The sequence below is a fragment of the Tinamus guttatus genome, unplaced genomic scaffold, assembly GCF_059628265.1.
Source record: "Tinamus guttatus ecotype Peru unplaced genomic scaffold, ASM5962826v1 Tinamus_guttatus_pri_ptg000033l, whole genome shotgun sequence".
Classification (NCBI taxonomy): domain Eukaryota; kingdom Metazoa; phylum Chordata; class Aves; order Tinamiformes; family Tinamidae; genus Tinamus; species Tinamus guttatus.
Window position 1 is genome coordinate 5,691,553 of NW_028288567.1, and position 17,456 is coordinate 5,709,008.

General features: G+C 37.8%; 2 protein-coding genes across 14 annotated transcripts in view; one reads left to right on the forward strand and one right to left on the reverse strand.

Annotated features, from left to right (window-relative positions):
• The window catches only part of CCDC88A (coiled-coil and HOOK domain protein 88A), a 77,222-nt gene extending 68,837 nt beyond the window's left edge, over positions 1 to 8,385 (forward strand). For 6 of the 13 annotated variants that reach the window (XM_088532405.1, XM_088532329.1, XM_088532342.1 and 3 more), the window contains 2 exons: positions 591 to 856; positions 2,902 to 4,400. In XM_088532405.1, coding sequence (XP_088388531.1) covers positions 591 to 856; positions 2,902 to 3,939 — 1,304 coding nt within the window. In that variant the 3' untranslated portion in view covers positions 3,940 to 4,400. Of the gene's footprint in view, positions 1 to 590; positions 857 to 2,901; positions 4,401 to 7,477; positions 7,578 to 8,164 lie in introns of those variants that run through there. The other 7 variants (XM_010218187.2, XM_010218192.2, XM_010218195.2 and 4 more) reach the window with 3 other exon arrangements.
• A 5,803-nt stretch (positions 8,386 to 14,188) lies between these two features.
• Positions 14,189 to 15,957, reverse strand: LOC104571125 (prolyl-tRNA synthetase associated domain-containing protein 1-like). The gene is given in 4 exon segments (XM_010218196.2): positions 14,189 to 14,658; positions 14,661 to 14,799; positions 14,801 to 14,911; positions 15,862 to 15,957. Coding segments are annotated over 4 exon segments (531 nt in total). The 3' UTR covers positions 14,189 to 14,473.
• Between the last annotated feature and the right edge of the window lie 1,499 nt (positions 15,958 to 17,456).

The window sequence follows — 17,456 nt, forward strand, 5'->3', positions numbered from 1 at the left end:
AAATACTTGCTTATTCTTATTTTTACTCAGTTCACACTTGCTGAGAATCAAGGACGATTTCTGTTGCAGGCTTTATTTTGCATTTAATGTCTTGTGCTTCCTTCAGATAACAGCTCTAGTAAATTAGAGGTTACAGCACAAACTTGGAGAGGTACCATTTCAGAATAGGTTTTGTTGAAGAACTGTGTTGAAAACATTTTCTTACTGTTCCATCTTTTGTATTTTATTTAACCTAAGACTCAAAAATTACATGCTAGAGCGTACACTTTACAAAGAACAGGAACAGATGTGTTTTCAGCCTCTTGGAATATAATACTGTGTTGATAAAACTCAAATTATAAATGAAGAATACTCGTTGTTCTAAAGCTATCATGTTATGTTTAAAAAGCCAGGATGGTGAAACTGTGTTCATATTGTATTTAGTTTGAATCGTACAGGACATTTGGATTCTTTGGTATTTTAAATAAAATTGTTGTTAATTGAATCTGATAGTGTTCCAGTTTTGGGTAAGGTTATTGTTTGGGCAAGATATTGTTTAACAACTTTCATGTATTTATGTTACAAAATACCTAATGCTGTTTACTCTAAAGCAGGTGCAGTTAACAATCAAAGCAGGCCCCAGAGTCACAGCAGTGGGGAATTCAGTCTGCTCCATGAACACGAGGCTTGGTCCAGCAGCAGCAGCAGCCCGATTCAGTATTTGAAAGGTTATACCAGGTCTAGTCCTGTGCTCCAGCAAATAATGCCTGAAACCCTGGATAGTCGTGGAAAACAGATGAAAACTGGTTCTCCGGGAAGTGAAGTAGTTACCCTACAACAGTTTTTAGAAGAAAGCAACAAAAGTACTTCGAGTGAGGTTAGTTTAAAAATAGTTGATTTGCTTTTAGCTACCTATTACCCCTATACATGCCCAGAATTAATGGAGCATTTCAAGTGAGTAGACTTGCTTTAAAACTTTGTGGAGATGCTTATGTTTACATTAAGAGGCTGTGTGGTCCAACAGTAGTAGATTTGTACTAAAACAGTTGAGGCAGAAAATCTTAAGTCTGTACTCTATGTGCTTTGGGGGTATTGCTTAGCTTTAGCTTTGGGGGCTTTACTTTCTACTTTGAACCCGTTAAGGAGTGCCCATAAAGAAGACGGTCACATCTTTCCGTTTAGCTTTAGGCAAAAGGAATTCCATAGGTATCGATACCTCTGATACTGCTTCGCTGTGAGAACCAGTGTGGTAGGTGAGGGCAGCTGGTAGCCCGCGCCTGCCTCAAGCTGGAGGAGTGAAGTGAGCAAATGCCCTGAGTAGCAGCCCAGCTCTCGAGTGTGTGGGCTGCTCTCCCCCTGGTTCTGTGAACTTGGTGAGAGGGTACTCCATTGCTTCCTGCGGGTCATGGATAGAGGTTTCGAACATTTCTTTTTGTTTGAAGGTTTGTTTGACAGGTTCTAAGAAAGAGACCCTTAGACTTCTCTGCTTGTTACTGCCTCCAGGCAGAGTACAACCCATGGACTGCTACCCCCTCACAGCCGGTCCATCCAAGCAGCTGACTTTCCACCTGGTTTTTCATCTGTTCACCCTGTAATTGTCCCACTTGGATACAAGGATGTAGTGGGAGACAGTGTTGAAATATTTGCTAAAGTTGAAGTAAATGATTCCCACTTCTGTCTCCTGATGCACAGATCCAGTCATTATCTCACAAGTCACTCAGATAATCAGCCATTATTTTGCCCTTGGTTAATCCATACCAACAGATACAAAAAAAAAGATGAGTTTCTCACTTTTGAATAAGGTTAAATAGTTGAAAACAATTCCTTTGGAGTTTCTTTGAGACTTGCAGATGATTTCCAGATTTTTGCTTGTGGTATTGCTGTATTTCAAGTCTAAGAAGTAGCTATGGTCGTATTTTTTGATTTTCAGCATCAAAAGTAATACAGTCCGTATCGTTCCTCAAAGAATTAAAGCTTATAATGTCCAGGTTCACCTGTTGTAAGTTTATCTGTGTAGGTTTAAATTCTCTGCTGAAAAAGGATGGGATTTTGCACATTAGGCCTCCACACACATGCTTTGCAAAGAGAAGAGAAAATTCAAAAGCTCACTTTCAGGCCTAGTGAATTTACCCAGTCTTATGATAAACAAATCCTCTGAGAACACTTCTTACAGAAGAAGCTGCTTGCTCAAAAAGACAGTTTTTTTTTTTTTCCCCTCACATTGGTGCAGCCAACGTTTTGGTAGGGCTGTATTAAGAAGACTCATTTGACAATAATTCATAAGTTACTGAAATACATTTGGATATACAGATCACTGTCCTTCTTTCACTTTTCTTTGCGGATTTTGTTCTCTACTCAAGAGTAGAAGCTGTTATTTCAAATATATTTCAGCGTTCAGTGAACCAGAGCATTTCCTGTAGTTTACTAGTCTTGCTAAACTGTTCTGGAACCTTTTGAAAACGAATGGGCTAACTAAATTCTTTCTTTCACTGAGAGTCTGTGAGTCTCTCTCATTGAGTCTGTGAACTTGCTCAAAGCGTCTTCCCTAGTCTGAAGTCTTCTCCAAAAAGAAAAATTTGACACTGGGCATCAAGGCTGTGTGTTTTGTATTTCTTTCCATTCCTGACTTTATAATTTGAATATATAGAGAATTTGAGCTTTTTTAGCTCTACATTATCAATATAAGTTAGAATAATAATCCACGTGAAATTGCTCAGTGAAGTTGGTGATGGGGAGGGCAAATGAAAAGATGGACTTAAAGTTTTGAAGATCATATTGTTGGCTTTAGCATTACGTGAATTTCATATAGTTGTACTCAGATACCTAGTTTTCATTGAGAAAATACTTGTAAGTAATCTGTACAGAAAACTCTGAGTAAAATTCCGAGCTAAAAATTTATAAGTTGTTTCATATTTTTGACAGATAAAATCCACAAGTGAAGAGAATCTTTTAGAGGAAGTAATGAAAAGCTTATCTGAGTCTGCGGAGTTGACAGGCAAGGAAAAACTGAGGAAACAGCCATCAGCCAGCTGTGGCATTGTGAGGTCATTAAGTGTCAAAAATACAATTGATTTCTCGGATGGACGATCTGTTAAACCAGAGCAACTTGTTAGGCCCAGCCTTCGTAAAACTGAAGACACCTATTTTACCAGCTCTCCAATAAAATTTACGTCAGGTACCCAAGGGAAAGTCAAGTCAGTTAAGGAAAAGATACAAGCAACGGTATCGCAGCGGCAATCAAAAGATTGCAACCCTTATGCTACCTTACCTCGTGCGAGCAGCGTGATTTCTACAGCAGAAGGAACTACTCGAAGGACCAGCATTCATGATTTTCTGTCCAAGGACAATAGGCAGCCTGTGTCAGTTGATCCAGCACCATCTACTGCTGACAGAAGTGTTTCATCAGCATCTAGTGAGTACTCTGCACACGAGCTATCCTCTAATTCCTCTAATTTTTTTCACTGTGTGGCTTACAGAGTAGATTGTGTCCCACAAAATGATACAGTTCACACACCTAAACCAGGTAATTTAGGCTGTAAATCTGACCTGCCTAAGACTTCAAGGATGGAAAGATCTTATCTTGAAAAAACTTACCGAGGCACGAATGTGTTTCGTGATAAAGTTGGTATATCTGGTTATGAGAGCAAAGGCTCATTTACTGTGACCCAAGTGGCTCAGCCATTTTTATCCTTTAACACTGAGTTAGTCAGTAATATAAGTGGATTGCCTCAAAGATCTACATCAAAAACAATAGATCAGGCAACTCTGTCAGCATTTAAAGCTGTCTCAAAAAATGAAGAGCAGCCTTCTGCTAATCAGATATCTGTTCACAATGACCTACAGTCATCTCCAACTAGTGAATTTGCTTCTATCAGCTGTGTAAACACTAGTGAGGCTGAATCCCCACTACTGGTTTCTGAAGATAAAAAAACTGTATGGTATGAGTATGGTTGTGTATGATAAGGAAAATGTATTAAGCATATATTATTATATATGACATATAGCTTTGTTCTCAGTGACCACTGGGTTTAGAGAGTGCTCCCCTAAAATGAAGATGTCATTTCTTGTTAGATCTGTGGTTTGTAGTTTTTCTACGTTTAGTGATATAGAGCTCAGTTGTGTACTGCAGCATGTGTTTGAATGTAAAATTGTAACTTCACCAAAGTTTGCATGAGATATTAATTGCACTGTATATATTTTGCATGCCTTTAAAAGTCTTTATAATACAAGCTGTATTTTTATTTGTCATTCATTACAAATACTTTGTTTTTTTGTGTACATTATTGAATGCATGTTAAGCCAATCGCATGCTGCATTGCCAAAAAATGGCACAGTGAACTATGTAAATTTCATACCAAGGCAGTACTTCTCAGTTGTGCTCTTCTTTTCAGATGCATCAGTAACACACTGATTATCTGTTTGGTGTAAAAATAGATTTATTTTCCTTCTTCAAATATGTGACACTAATGAAAAGAAGCATTTAGAGAGATTTCGGTGTTATAGCCTTTTCATTTATGCCATCCCTCATGTGTTACTTTGCACAAGGAATGAGATGTAGCCCAATAATCCAGTGCCTCCAGCTTGCGCAATAAATATGAATTACTGTTCCTGTTTATTAGAACAGGCAAATATTGCTTATAATCCTAAACATAAACAGTAGTTCTTCTGAAGAGGTAATAAAGCAGGCAAATGCAGTACTTGTAGTGAAAAGCAGCCCTTTCCACCTTTTCCCATTCATACGCTTTGTCTTCCCATGTCTGATGTACAAATATGGTCAAGCGTGCTGCTTTATTAGGACTGAAGTGGCATGATAGTTTTGAGACTCCATACACTGTATGATAATAAAAACTGTCATTAATTATGATGGAAATTCATTTTTTCTTCACAGCAGAAGTAATTCTAATGTAATAGAAACAAGATGTGTAACAATATAGCAGTAAAGCTCTATTAAGTGTTAGTGCAACTGAAGTAAAATAATTAAATTTTGCTTTCAAAATTTAGTCATTTTAAGTCATTAAGTCATGCAGTATAAGAATGCTTGAGTGAGTCATTAAATCCCAGATGACCACCTAAACAGAAGTGTTGAAAAGCAATTACTTCAAATGCCACCATCTCTGCAATTGCTTGGAACTCCTCAATCATAAATATAAACAGGCATTTAAAAGTTGAAAGACTTAAGCTATGACTGTAGGTGAGTTTAGACATCAGCACTTCTTTAGCTACAGGAAATATTTATTTACAATTATCTTAAGTCAAAAGCGTATAAAAATCCTTAATTAACATTTATTTAAAAGAAAAAATACTTAACTGTAAATAGTCATACTCATTTTTACAATTTAATTTATTTGGCTAATATTTTGTGGCAATTACGCCACTGCTGTGTGAATTGAACTTTAATTCATCAGTGCTTTATTAAGAACTGGTAGAAGTGCTGCACAGATACAGTTCCTCAAAGGAAGCGCAGCAGATGTATGTTAGTCTGTAAAGCTTCACACAGATGAATCCTTAACAAAATGTGGAGAAATTTGGTTATTTTCAAGAGATTCTTTGGAGAGCAAAATCTCTGTTTCAAAATGTAAAACTGTCTTCCCTTTACCATGCTTGCAAGCACTCATTTTTATTGGGCTGATACATTTCTCACCTTCCCTTAATGTTGATCAAAATGTGCTGTTTGTCATTGCTGTATTCTCTCTAAAATTATGTTTCACCAGTTGGAAGAAAAAAGAAAAAAAAAGTCCAACCCCTGAAGTATAATCCAGCTCTCAATTTCACGTGCATTTGTTCTTATACATTGAGTGTTTTCAGTGTTCTGGTCTTAGGTCACCTCATTCAGTTTCTTTTCTGTTAACCCATAAACCCATGGACGTGTTTAAATTAGATGTGAGGTGTTGCTATCTGAGAAGTTGCAGACCAAATCCTATTAGCCTTGACAATATTTGCTACAAATTCATGGTGTGCTGCCAGTATTTGCGTTATTTGAGTTGATTACAAGCCTGTGGCCTCTAGTAAGGTGCCTTGTTAGGACAAGGTTTGTAGCTAGAGAGTCTTTTCCTTAGGTCAGCTCATAGTGCTGGAGAAATCAGGTGTACTTTCAGGTATGGTCTTATTTTTTGTTTGCAAGCTTTGTGTTGCTCAGGTCCTCAGACAGTCACATCCATAAAAAATACCGGTGTTGTCTCCAGTGATTTTGCTATGAGCCATCCAGCACTGCCACTACCACTGAGCCCTTCGGTGTATTTGTGAGCACGGCCAAGCTCACAAGAGAAATTCTAAAGGTGACCCCTGTAGAGTGAAGTTAAAGCTTATTATCAAAGCAACAAAAGCAGTTTTTTTCCAGGCCCTGCCTGTGGGGCACTTAGAGTTATGTTATGTTATTGCTTTTCACATCGCTTGTGTTGCGGGCAACATTAAAACCATTTCACAAATAGAAAGGGCTTCAAAATAACTGAGGGTTAGTGTTTTTGGACATCATATGCTCTCACTTGATACTACACTTGTCCATCTCAAACTATCATTTTGGGTTGCTGTTCAAATCTGTAATAAATTAATGAGATTTCAGTTACAGGCATACTAACTGTTAAATTTTTGTGCTCTTATTCTTGCTCCTTGAATTCTGCTGGAGCAGAGGAAGATGGAATTTTTTTTTTATGTCTTTGAAAAAGAAATCACTGTCAACTTTTGTTTAAGAACACTTTTTTTTCATATAATATATACAGTTTTCCGGTGCCTTTTGGTATTTATACTCCAACAGTACATGTAGCATGGATGTCTCTTTTGGTTTGTACTATTGCTCCTAGACCATTCAAATGGCTAAATGTAAAACACAGTGCACTTGCTCCTTCCTTGGTCATTGCTGCCTTGGGAAATGATAAGATTTTGCATGGTAATTATAAAACACTGAACAACAGCCCACCAGCTGAAAGGGGTTCTGTTGTCAATAGATTCAATTATTTGCTTGCAGTGAAAGGTTTGCTTGATGCTTTGCTTTAAGTGAACAGTAAATTAAGGTACTGCATTTTGCATGTTCAATCTGTTGCATGCAAAGATAACTTTCTGCTTTGCAGGATTGAATGTGAACATTTCTGTAAATGTGTAGGAGGTTAAAAATGAGGGGAAAAAAAGGATAACTAAACATCTCTCCTAGGTTCAGCAAATCTAGGTTACATCTAATATTTTTTTTCCTTCTCACATGGGCCCTAGACCTAGTGTATATATATTTATATATATATATGTATATATATATATATAAATGATTATATTTGCTTGTAGCTTTGAAAATAATATTGGATTATTTTAAATGCTAAGATGAATTTTAGTGAGTATAGGTGATCAGGTACTTCATTGGTTTTCTTCCATCCCTCCTCACTGTCTTTTCCTCTAAAAACGGTATGTTTGTATATCTCTTTGCTCTACTAATAGGTAGAATGTATGTTAATGCGTGAAGGTTTTTTATGTCCTGATAAATACAATGAATAACATGAAATACTTTTCTCTGCAGATGTGGAAGCTATACCAGAAAGCAGAAATGCAAAAAGCAGGTCTAGGGAGCAACAAAGCTCCTAATTCTATTCCCCACTACATGAGGTGTGGGCCAAGTGGTGAGTTTCCTGCCCAAAATGTAAATGAGATTAATTTCATTTACACCAAACTAACAGCACTGCATATAAGAAAAGTGCACATTGCATTAACCAGATATAAATACTGCTTGCTTAACTGGCTTCTGTCTTGTTTTTTAGTCAAGCCAGAAGAGGTTGGGTGTGTTTTTTTTTTTTTTTTTTTTTTTTTTTTTTTTTATTCAGGTGTTCTGCCTATGCAGGCAGGGAACGTCATCCCGTTTTGTATTTTGCCTGTAATAATGCCATTTTGTTTTTCGAATTTCTCTTTAAGAGGAAAGTTCAATAAAATCAGATTTTGAAGTAATATTGAAGCAGATCTTAGTGACAGTTAAATCTAAAAGAAGAGTTTAACAAAACAGATTTAGTTTTATAAACTCTTCTATGCTATAAGGAAAGTGCCTATAAAAAGCTCATCTTTAGTATTCTGTCCTTCCTTCATTAAAATATCTTTGGTGTATGCTGCTAGTGCTGTTAGTTCTGTTAGTTACTTAACTCTGTATTTTAAACTTCTCTGCTTTTAAGCTTTTCTTATGTTCTCTCTTCTTTTTCTACCTTTCAACTGAACACAGAGAGAAAAGTGTCCTTCAGTATCTCAATATGAAGCCTTTATTTCTGAAGTAACAAGACAGCGACTGTAGGAATCATTAATAAAAATTAAGGGATTTTTTTTTTTTTTTTTTTTTACAATTCTTCATGACTAGAGCAGGCAAACCTACCTACCTACCTACCTTCCTTGAATCAAGGAGCTCTACTGGAGTCTACTGCCGAAAACTGTTAGATGGTCTTAGGAGTTATTGCACATTGCACTGTTAAGATCTACTGAATAAAGGACAGTTCTCATCTCCCTAAGGACCATGAATTTTAAGGTCTCAAGAATTGCTCCACGAAAAAGGCAAAACAAAAACAAAACAGAAAAACTTTCTTCTTCTGTTTATGAAAGCAGCCACTGATTTGCTTAAGCATATGCTAATAATTAGCCAAAAAACATAACTAGCAGTTTATAATTAGTTCTGTAAATCTGAAATGAATGCTGTAGTATTTTGTTGAAGTTGACTGTATATACAGATACAAAAACCTCACAGCTTAACTGGCGCTTCTGCCTTATTTGGTTAGTATAATCCGCATGAAATTGCTCTTAAAAAATAAGTTTATGCTTTTTTTTTTTTCTTTGCATACTGCAAGAGAAAATCCTGTTTACATATGTGAAAAAGATCAATAACAAAAATGGGAGTTGTGGAATATCACATTATATAGAAATTAATGTTTGTCACTTGTGTTCTTCACATTCCCAAGTTACTCTGCATATATATGTTCAGATGTTTTTGACAGAAAATTGTCAGGTATGATTTTTCTATAACTTTTTTTAATATAAGGTTGTTCTCAACAAATGGCATTTCCAGGATAAGATTGTCTTATGATCTTTGTGTGTTAACTAATCTTTTTTTTTTTTTTTTAATTATCATTTGTCTTTTGACATGAGCTGATTGTGGCTTAGGAGATTTCTTGATGGCAAAAAGAAATGTAAATATTATCATATGCATTTTACAATCAATTCCCTTAAGGTTATCTTTTATTAGCAAGATATATTCTGTTTGTTAATGTTTTACATTAGAGTCAACAAATGTTATTGGTACTTTTAATGCTTGTATACATTTGTTGTCTTGAAAGCGTTTGCAGAGAGCTCATAGGAAGCATACATGAACTTTAAAGCAGATCCAAAATTGTATTAACTACCACAATACTATTTTATTACAAATCAATAAGCACATTTGTATTTCTGTTTAAAATTAACAGTGTAACCTCCTAGTGTCCCATCTTCCAAACCAGCACATACATAACTCTAACCTACAACTATCTCCACTTTCGTAAGTAAACACGACAATAAATACTTGTAGGACTAGGGTTACAGACTACTTGTCAATTTAATCACACTGCTGCTTTGACAGTGTGATAGGGCTGCTACGACTTCTTTAACTTAATAATAACTTGGTTTTTGAGGCTTGCAGGTTTTAAGATGTATAAAGTCGCAAGCTGGAACAGAATCATCTTTCACTGGAGAATGCAGTTCAACAGATGTAAAAGAATTCCTGGCAACTCATTTTGATTGAATTGAAGTTTTTTCAAAAAGGGAGGAAAAAGAGGAAAGTTCAGTCAGCTTTAGAGAGTCTGTGTGTTTGTGTGTGTTTATTTTATTTTTTCCTTAAGGCGACTTCATTCTGAATGTTTTTTTTACTGATAGAAAATGTTACGAGCTGTAAGTCACATTTTTTTAACACTATAAACTTTTGTTCAACCTTTGCTTTTTTTTATATGGAGAATTTAAGCTTTTATTTTCCTCATGCCAGTATCTATTTCTGCGCCCCTTATTCTCAGTGTTAGGTTCGTACTGATTTCAGAGGAAGCAGCCTGAACTTTGCAGGGTACCAACGCGTAGCCGAGCAATCCTGTGAGTGGTCAGAAGCCCAGAGCACTCCTGAAACCCAGCGCTACTCAGCCATAATGTTCTTGTAAGCAGCCTCATACCGGGCTATCAGGCCTGATGCCAAATAATGAATTAATTTCCCAGGTGGTAACTGATACCATGTCCTTTCGGAGGTGGATTCAGGGCATTACGGACTGTTGACAGCTACAGGATGTCACCCGAGGGCAGGTGAGATGCATGGCAGTGGCTAGAGCAGGTGCAGTGTGCCAGGGTCTGCATAGACTGCAGGTAATCCAGGTGTTCCTGAATGAGGTTAAAGCTCAGGGCATAGGTGACTTTTTCCCACAGACCAAATGAGCCAGACATAGGCCTGATATGCTCTAAGAGAAAAGTATTACAAGCAATAAGAATCTGGCGTCAAGGTCCATTTTTGTGCCATTCCTATACTGCAATATAAACGTAGCCATAAAGACTGAATAAAAGGTTGCCTTTACGTAACTTAGTAGACATGTGAAATCCATAATGCCATTGGCCCTAATTAAAAAGACAGCTATTACGAAAGAGAAATTGAAATATCCTAAATACTAGGAAATTATTTCTGTTTCTAAATGTTGATACTTTCAGACTTCAGGGTCTAGCTGTTGCTGGATTTTCTTAGCTTTCTTTGAAATCATTGACTTCCAAACTCTTAACTTGTGTTATGATTTTTAGAAGAGCATGCGTGTCCTGAACTTAAACCTGAAAAAGAGGTTTAAACTTGAGTGCCAAATGCTGTTTGTATTCACGGACTCTGCGCAGTCGTATGCGCGTAGGTACTCAGGTGCCTACAGACCCTGGGAAGGTACGTGAGAACAGCAGTCCTGGGACTGTGGTGTGGCATTTGGTCTCATGATGTTCTGAGGAATGCTGCTGGATGCACTTCGGTGCTCACCCTTTGCCTCTGTGTCATTTTTCTCAATGTGGGCACCTCCTAGCTTTTCATTCCTTTAGCTCCTCTCGGAATTCTTTAAGTTGTCCTGAATTCCCTGGCACAATCTGCTACATTTGCTTTTTACATATTGTACCTTCTTAAAACATCTCTGTGATCACTGCCAGGGTTCAGATACAAATGATATTTTTACTACAAAGCTGGCAATGTGCGTTGGAAGTGAAATCTTCTCATAAAAAAGCTAGGTAAGATTTCTTCATATGAGAGAGTAAACAAGAGTTTGAGAGAGGGGCAGTAGAAATCATCCTTAACCCCCTGCTAGGTCTGAGCTGGGCACCAGTCGGATGTGTGTGCTGGGGTCTTGGCTGTTGCTTCGAGCCAGTTTATCCATGTCAGCACAGAGGCCAATGCTGGGTTTTGACTTGTATTGACTAAGTTAGCACAAGGACACATTTGCATTTAGGAGATGGCTGCTTCTCCCTGCACTTTCTTCTGCAAAGCAGTTCCAGAGCAGAGGAGCATTGAGGAGGTTCCCCATGGAACTCAGTTCCACATTCGAACTGTACAAAACCTATGGAAAGCATTTAATCTTTTATAAAACAATGTAAAATTGATTTTGAAGACACTTCTTTTTTGAAGCAAACTCCCAGGGGAATAACACGGCAGCTGTTGGGCAGCATACAATAAAACTGCACAGCAGTTTGCAGCAGGAATTGCCAGGTCTGTCACTGTTAGTTTAAGATAACAAATGTCGTGATAACAGACAGTATATAACCTTCATGTACTTTCTGATAAAGCTTAGTCTGCCGGGGATTTGGTAGCATTCCCAGCATGTATTATTAATTTTTTTTTCAAGACATGATGCAGCCTCAACAAAGGAGCTCATGTATGATTCTTAGAGTTAGATGATAATGTATATGTAAATAATACTTTGATATTAATAAACCTGCCTTAAAGGAATGTACCTAGGTGTGAAACAGAACTTTAAAAGCTCTTATTTAAAACTGTAATTTCCTTTAAGTATTGACTGAGGAATTTTTTTAATGTTTACCATTGTATACATTTATTAATATGTTATTAAAATGCCAAACCAAATAATTTTTATTCCTATTTTGTGTGTGTACATTTATACACACTTTTTCTGGAAACTGATGTTACTGGAAGGATGTTGGTGTTGAGCAATGGCTTTGTGGTCAGTGGGTAATGTGTTCAGTATTTCTTCTGGAAGGAAACCTATAAAACTGTAGCAGAAATCTTTTGGACAGTATGTAGTTTGTTTCGTGGTGGTGTTTATTAAAGACTGGTAACTTTGAACTTATACCTTATCATAGTATTATTTTTAAAAGACATAAGTAAATACAAAAGCAAATCATTATGAATTTCCCAAGGGCAGTATTTAAAGCTTTCTGGATTTAAAAACAAAAGTGACAGAAAGCAATTTTTTTTTTTTTTTTTTTTAGTGTAGAGGATTTGGGGTACGTCACAGAAGAAACCTTAAAGAGAAGGGAGGGTGAGTGTCAGAGGATAAGAAAACTTAAACTTTTTACAGATATGTAAACATCTGTTTTAATGCCTTTTTTTTTAGTAATACACTTATCAATCCAGAGTTCTATAGGCGGTTCTTTAAGTAACCTGGTTCCCTCATATCAGATATTCCTTTTCTGTTTTCTGTTTAACAGTAACAACCAATAGAATCGTATATCTGGACAGCTTTCTAGTAACTTCCTTTAGATTTCAATTTGTTGAACATTTTGAGGTCACATGTTTTCCATTCAAAAAAAAAATAGATGGCATTGATTTGCATCTTCTTTTTTTCTTTCACATCTCCAAAAATGAGCGTGAAAATCTTCTGAAATGAAGGACTTTAACAGTCATTCAAGTTGTTTGTCAAATGCCTTGCCCCAGAAGATGCTTTTTCTTTATTAATGGTATTTGTTCATTCTATTGCATTTAAGATCTCATTTTCTCAGTAGAAAAGAGTGTAACTGCTGACATTCTCCTCAGCTCATAAATCACTCTTAGCCTTGTGTAGTGAAGCAGTGTCACCTCGGCTGCTTTTTGCTTTGTGCTTATTTGAAATGTTTTATTATTTTTACTTTTAGGTCTTTCAGCATGATATAGTAGCAAGTAGCACTCCAGGATTGCAAGTATCTTACTGTTTTCTTTCATTTTCTGTATTACAATTAATTCTCTGTCTCAACCTGTGTTCTTACTACTGCTTGCCTTTTTGGTGTGTAGACATTTCAATGAGGTAGACATTTTAGGCTGTTTTCAGCAGCCTTTTTTGTTGTCATCTTCAAATGTAGTCCATCACTTTCACAACTTCCTTCTCCTTGGGTTTTATATGGGTACTCAGTGGCCCAGTACATGTACTGGATTTTGTGGAGTTTCTGCTGCTTCTCTATCTTTGATGTGAAGAAAATCTATTTGAAAGGGTATTTGTTCATTTGGGTGGGAGAGGAGAGATAATTAGATTAGAAATTTAATATTAAGAAAGCATTGGTCTTGTGATAGTAGCTACTTTTCTATACTAAATAAATTTCATCTATTTAATGCCAAATCAGCCTCCCCACAAAACTCTTGGGCGTCTCTGGGAGCCTCTCCTGTGCAGACAGGAGCGTCTTGGGAGCATCGGCCATTTCTATAGGTGCTTCCTGTCCTCTCCTGGTGCATGAATCAGAAGAAATCATAATGAGAGTCAATACAGCCCCTGCTTGTATTATCCTTCTTCCCAGTTACCCCCAGTAAATACTGTCCCCAACCAGGAACCTGCGCTGCAGTCGCCTCCCGTCAGGAGAGAGGCCGGTGCCAGTGATTCCCATTCCCGCGTCATCTGCTTTGAGACGCTCCCGCCTGTCTGCCAGTCTTTGGAGAGGCTCTAGAAAGGGATGGGGCCCGTTACCTTAATGGGACAATTTGTGGCCAGGCCACCTGGAAATACTGGAAGAACACTACAAATCTCCCAAGGGCCGGAGACTTAACTGTGAAAGTGAAAATGCAGCTACAAGTGTAGACAATCAAGTATGCGTTGTGTAACATAACTAAGTTTTGTTTTGTTTTTCCTAGGTAAAAATAATAGAAGGAAAGCAATATATAGTAGGAGGTAGATGAGTGCAGGTACACAATCTAGACATCCCTGTCCTAAGTGTATTGCCAAATATTTTAGAACTTGAAGTTAATTCAGTATTTAATGATGTTATCTTAAGTTTCAATATTTCAAGCCCAGTACCACAGACTGAAAGATCCATTTTTGTTGGTTTTATTATTAAACACTATAACATTATTAAAATGGAAACGTTTTCTACACACTGGTTACTTTGTGGTAGAATGCAAACATATCTTTTCTCATGAAGAATATTCTGTTAAACTTTTAATAACCTGAAGACAGTGTTATTTTCATCAGATTATAGAAGACAAGTTGAAAAAAAGAGAGAAGCATTCCTATTTTTTCAAATTGTATTTGTAATGCAACTTCCGCTAGTTTTGTTCTATAAAATCTATGTCTAGCAGTAAAAATATGACATTTATCTACTTAATATTTTCATCAAAATGTATGATTATTGGGTCATGTCCTGTTGACTTCACAAACTTCAGAAAATATTCAGGGCTTAATCCCATGGTTGCAGAATTTGTCATCGGATGAAGATACACCTTTTCATGGCCACCCTCCAGAAAGCCAGCATCCAGTACAAACTTCACATCTCCTTGGTCACGAAGAGGGCTAGCGGTGTTGCGCATCCTTGGCCCACTTTTATTTTTTCCAACATGGCATTTTCATCAGCAAATCTTAAATTTCCGCTCCCAACTCCCAGTTTTTTTGCCAGATCATTTAAATCAATCTGCCTGTTATGTAAGAACAGTCACCAACCAGAACCCTTTCTTCTTTTTGTCTTTAAGAAAAAGGTTTTTACTGTGACCTCCTTTCATGTGTTGGACATACGGCATCATTTCTTCAATAGTAAATACCTGGAAAACACAATTAGTACAGTGTGAGACTATATCCCATTAGATCTTTAGTCGCTTATTGACAGGAATCTTTTGTTAAGTATTTAGAAAATTCTGAATGTTATACTTGGCCTAAAAACTGTACCCTTTTTTTGAAGAAATTTTAAATGAACACAAATAAAATGTGACATACTGGTCCTACAGACTTTCTCAATCATTTCTCTCTGATGAATGCAGCAAGTGTACCACACTTAGAAGGGGGAAAAGGCAGCCGTGGCAGCACTGTTCTGTGCAGATCCACCACACGTGGATCCTTGTGAACTGGGAGTGAGGGGAAGGCATGTGGAAAGGGTTGTGCCTGTATTGCACTTTCTGGACTTGAGGTTTCTTGAAGTGCCCCAGTCCTCCCTGGACCTAGGTGTGGAGACGTTCACTATGAAGTACTGTATCTGCGTGCTGGAGCTTCCGAAACAACATGGGAATGCGAGGGGAAAAGAAGGCTCCCGCAGCTGGGGGCTGAGTGACAAAGTCCTGAGGGGAATAAGATAGCAGATATTCTTGAAACCATATTATAAGGATTTTTAATATATATTTTATACATATAGATGTGTATAAACAAAAGTTATATCACTTTTCTGCTAGGCTCAGAATTCATAGGTATACTTCAAGCAAAACACAAATTTTGATAATTTCAAGACTGAGAGTTACATTTTAAAAATTTACATGCTTTAATCTGTCTGATGACTCTATTTTATGTCCTGCCATAAGCAGAATCTTACTTTCTCATTGAACAAAATCTGCAGCATGTAAGGAAAATCGCAGCTGAAACTGCTCTTGGGTTCTGGGAGTGCGAAGGGACCAGGGAGGGAGTTGGAGGGGAGCTGTCGCGAGTGCGCGTGGAGCTGCCGCGAGTGCGCGTGGCTGCGCGGTCCCCGCTGTGCTCCCACAGGCCCAGCTGGGCCGGCACCTACCTCGGGGTGCTCGGCCGTGACGGTGGTGATGCCCAAGCCCTGCAGCTGCTGCTCCAGCGCCGCGCGCAGCCCCGCAGCCTGCGCCGGCTCCGCCATGGCGGCCGCGCTGGGCCCGGCCTCCCGTCCCGCCCGAGCACGAGGAAGACACGCTTCACCCTCCAATATAATGACTGAATGCATTGATACGACAATCCAGCAATAATTCTAATTTACATTTTTTTTTTAATGTTACATCTGAAGTGTGTCAACTGAGGGTGCACTTTAAATAATTAATGCCTTGATGCTCTGGTCAAACTCGAAGCAAGGCCACTTGAGATGAGGCGGCTCAGGTCCTTGTCATAAAATAATTAAATGAGATTTTCTGAGTGGTATTGAAGATCTTGTTCTGTTTTGTGCTCTGTAGATAGATGAATAGAAGTAATTTACAGGTAAAAGTATGAATAAAAGTAAAGGGATGAATAAAAGTGATTTGTTTATACAATTAGCAATTGTAGAAGCTTATCTTTTAGTAATGGGTTTGGTAAGAACAGCTACATCTATTCAAGGATGGGCTCAGAAAAGCAAGCTGCTTTAATCAAACCAGGGAAGCGGATGTTACAAGCAAATTTGGAAGAATTTGAGACATTTTATACGATCTAAGCACTAGGCCACATCAGGGAAGCCATGACACTGTGCACAGTGTGGAGGGCGAGACACTGCTGAGGGTTGAGCTCCTGCCCCGAGGCTAAGGTAGATGGGGGCAGAGCAGGGCGCGTTGCTGGCTGGAGCCTTCCCTTCATGCCCGTGTTTGAGACTGCAGGGAAACCTTTCATAGCTGCCCTTACTGGGCCCGAGTGGCATCCACCCTCACCCACCGTTTCCTGCACTCTGTCGTCTACGCGCTTGGACTTTCCAGAATCTATCACACCAATCTCTCCTTTGACTCTCTAAGAGACGCGAGTCTGTATCTGCTGCTGTCTCAAGTTTCTTGGCTCGAGTGTTTCAGTAATATCAGATAAAATTTCATGAAATTCAAAGGAAAAATGTACTCTCATCGATTAAATATAAAATTTTGCACACAGACCTGTAACAAAAACACCTTATAGCCACAATTGTTCATACAGATCTCTACGTGTTTTCACATTTTTGCATCTGTGCTTACTATAATTTCAGCCACTAACATGTTGCTGATGAACAGTTTCACTGAAAATGTTGCTAAATAGTGAAAACTTAAGAAAAATTCAAAGCTAGAAAAATCAAATTATGTATATGGTATGAACTAAAAATGAGAACTAATAATCAAGTTTTTTTCAAAGGGCAGCCAATAATTAAGAATTGCAATTAATTAACAAAGCAAAGAATTAATGGAAATTAATACGGAAAATATTTCTATATCTCAAACCATCATCCTGACCTATGAGATCAGGAATTTTTTTTTCCAATTCTCAAAAAAACAAAACAAAACAAAAAAAAGGTGAGCGGAATGCTCAAGTTTCTGTATTCATCAATAAGGGGGTTTCTCCACAGTTTGGCTGAAGAGCAGGACAAAGGGAGGGGAGACTGAGTGGAGCCATGAGCCCAGAAGGACAAAAAGAGCCATCTGCAAGGAGATGGGG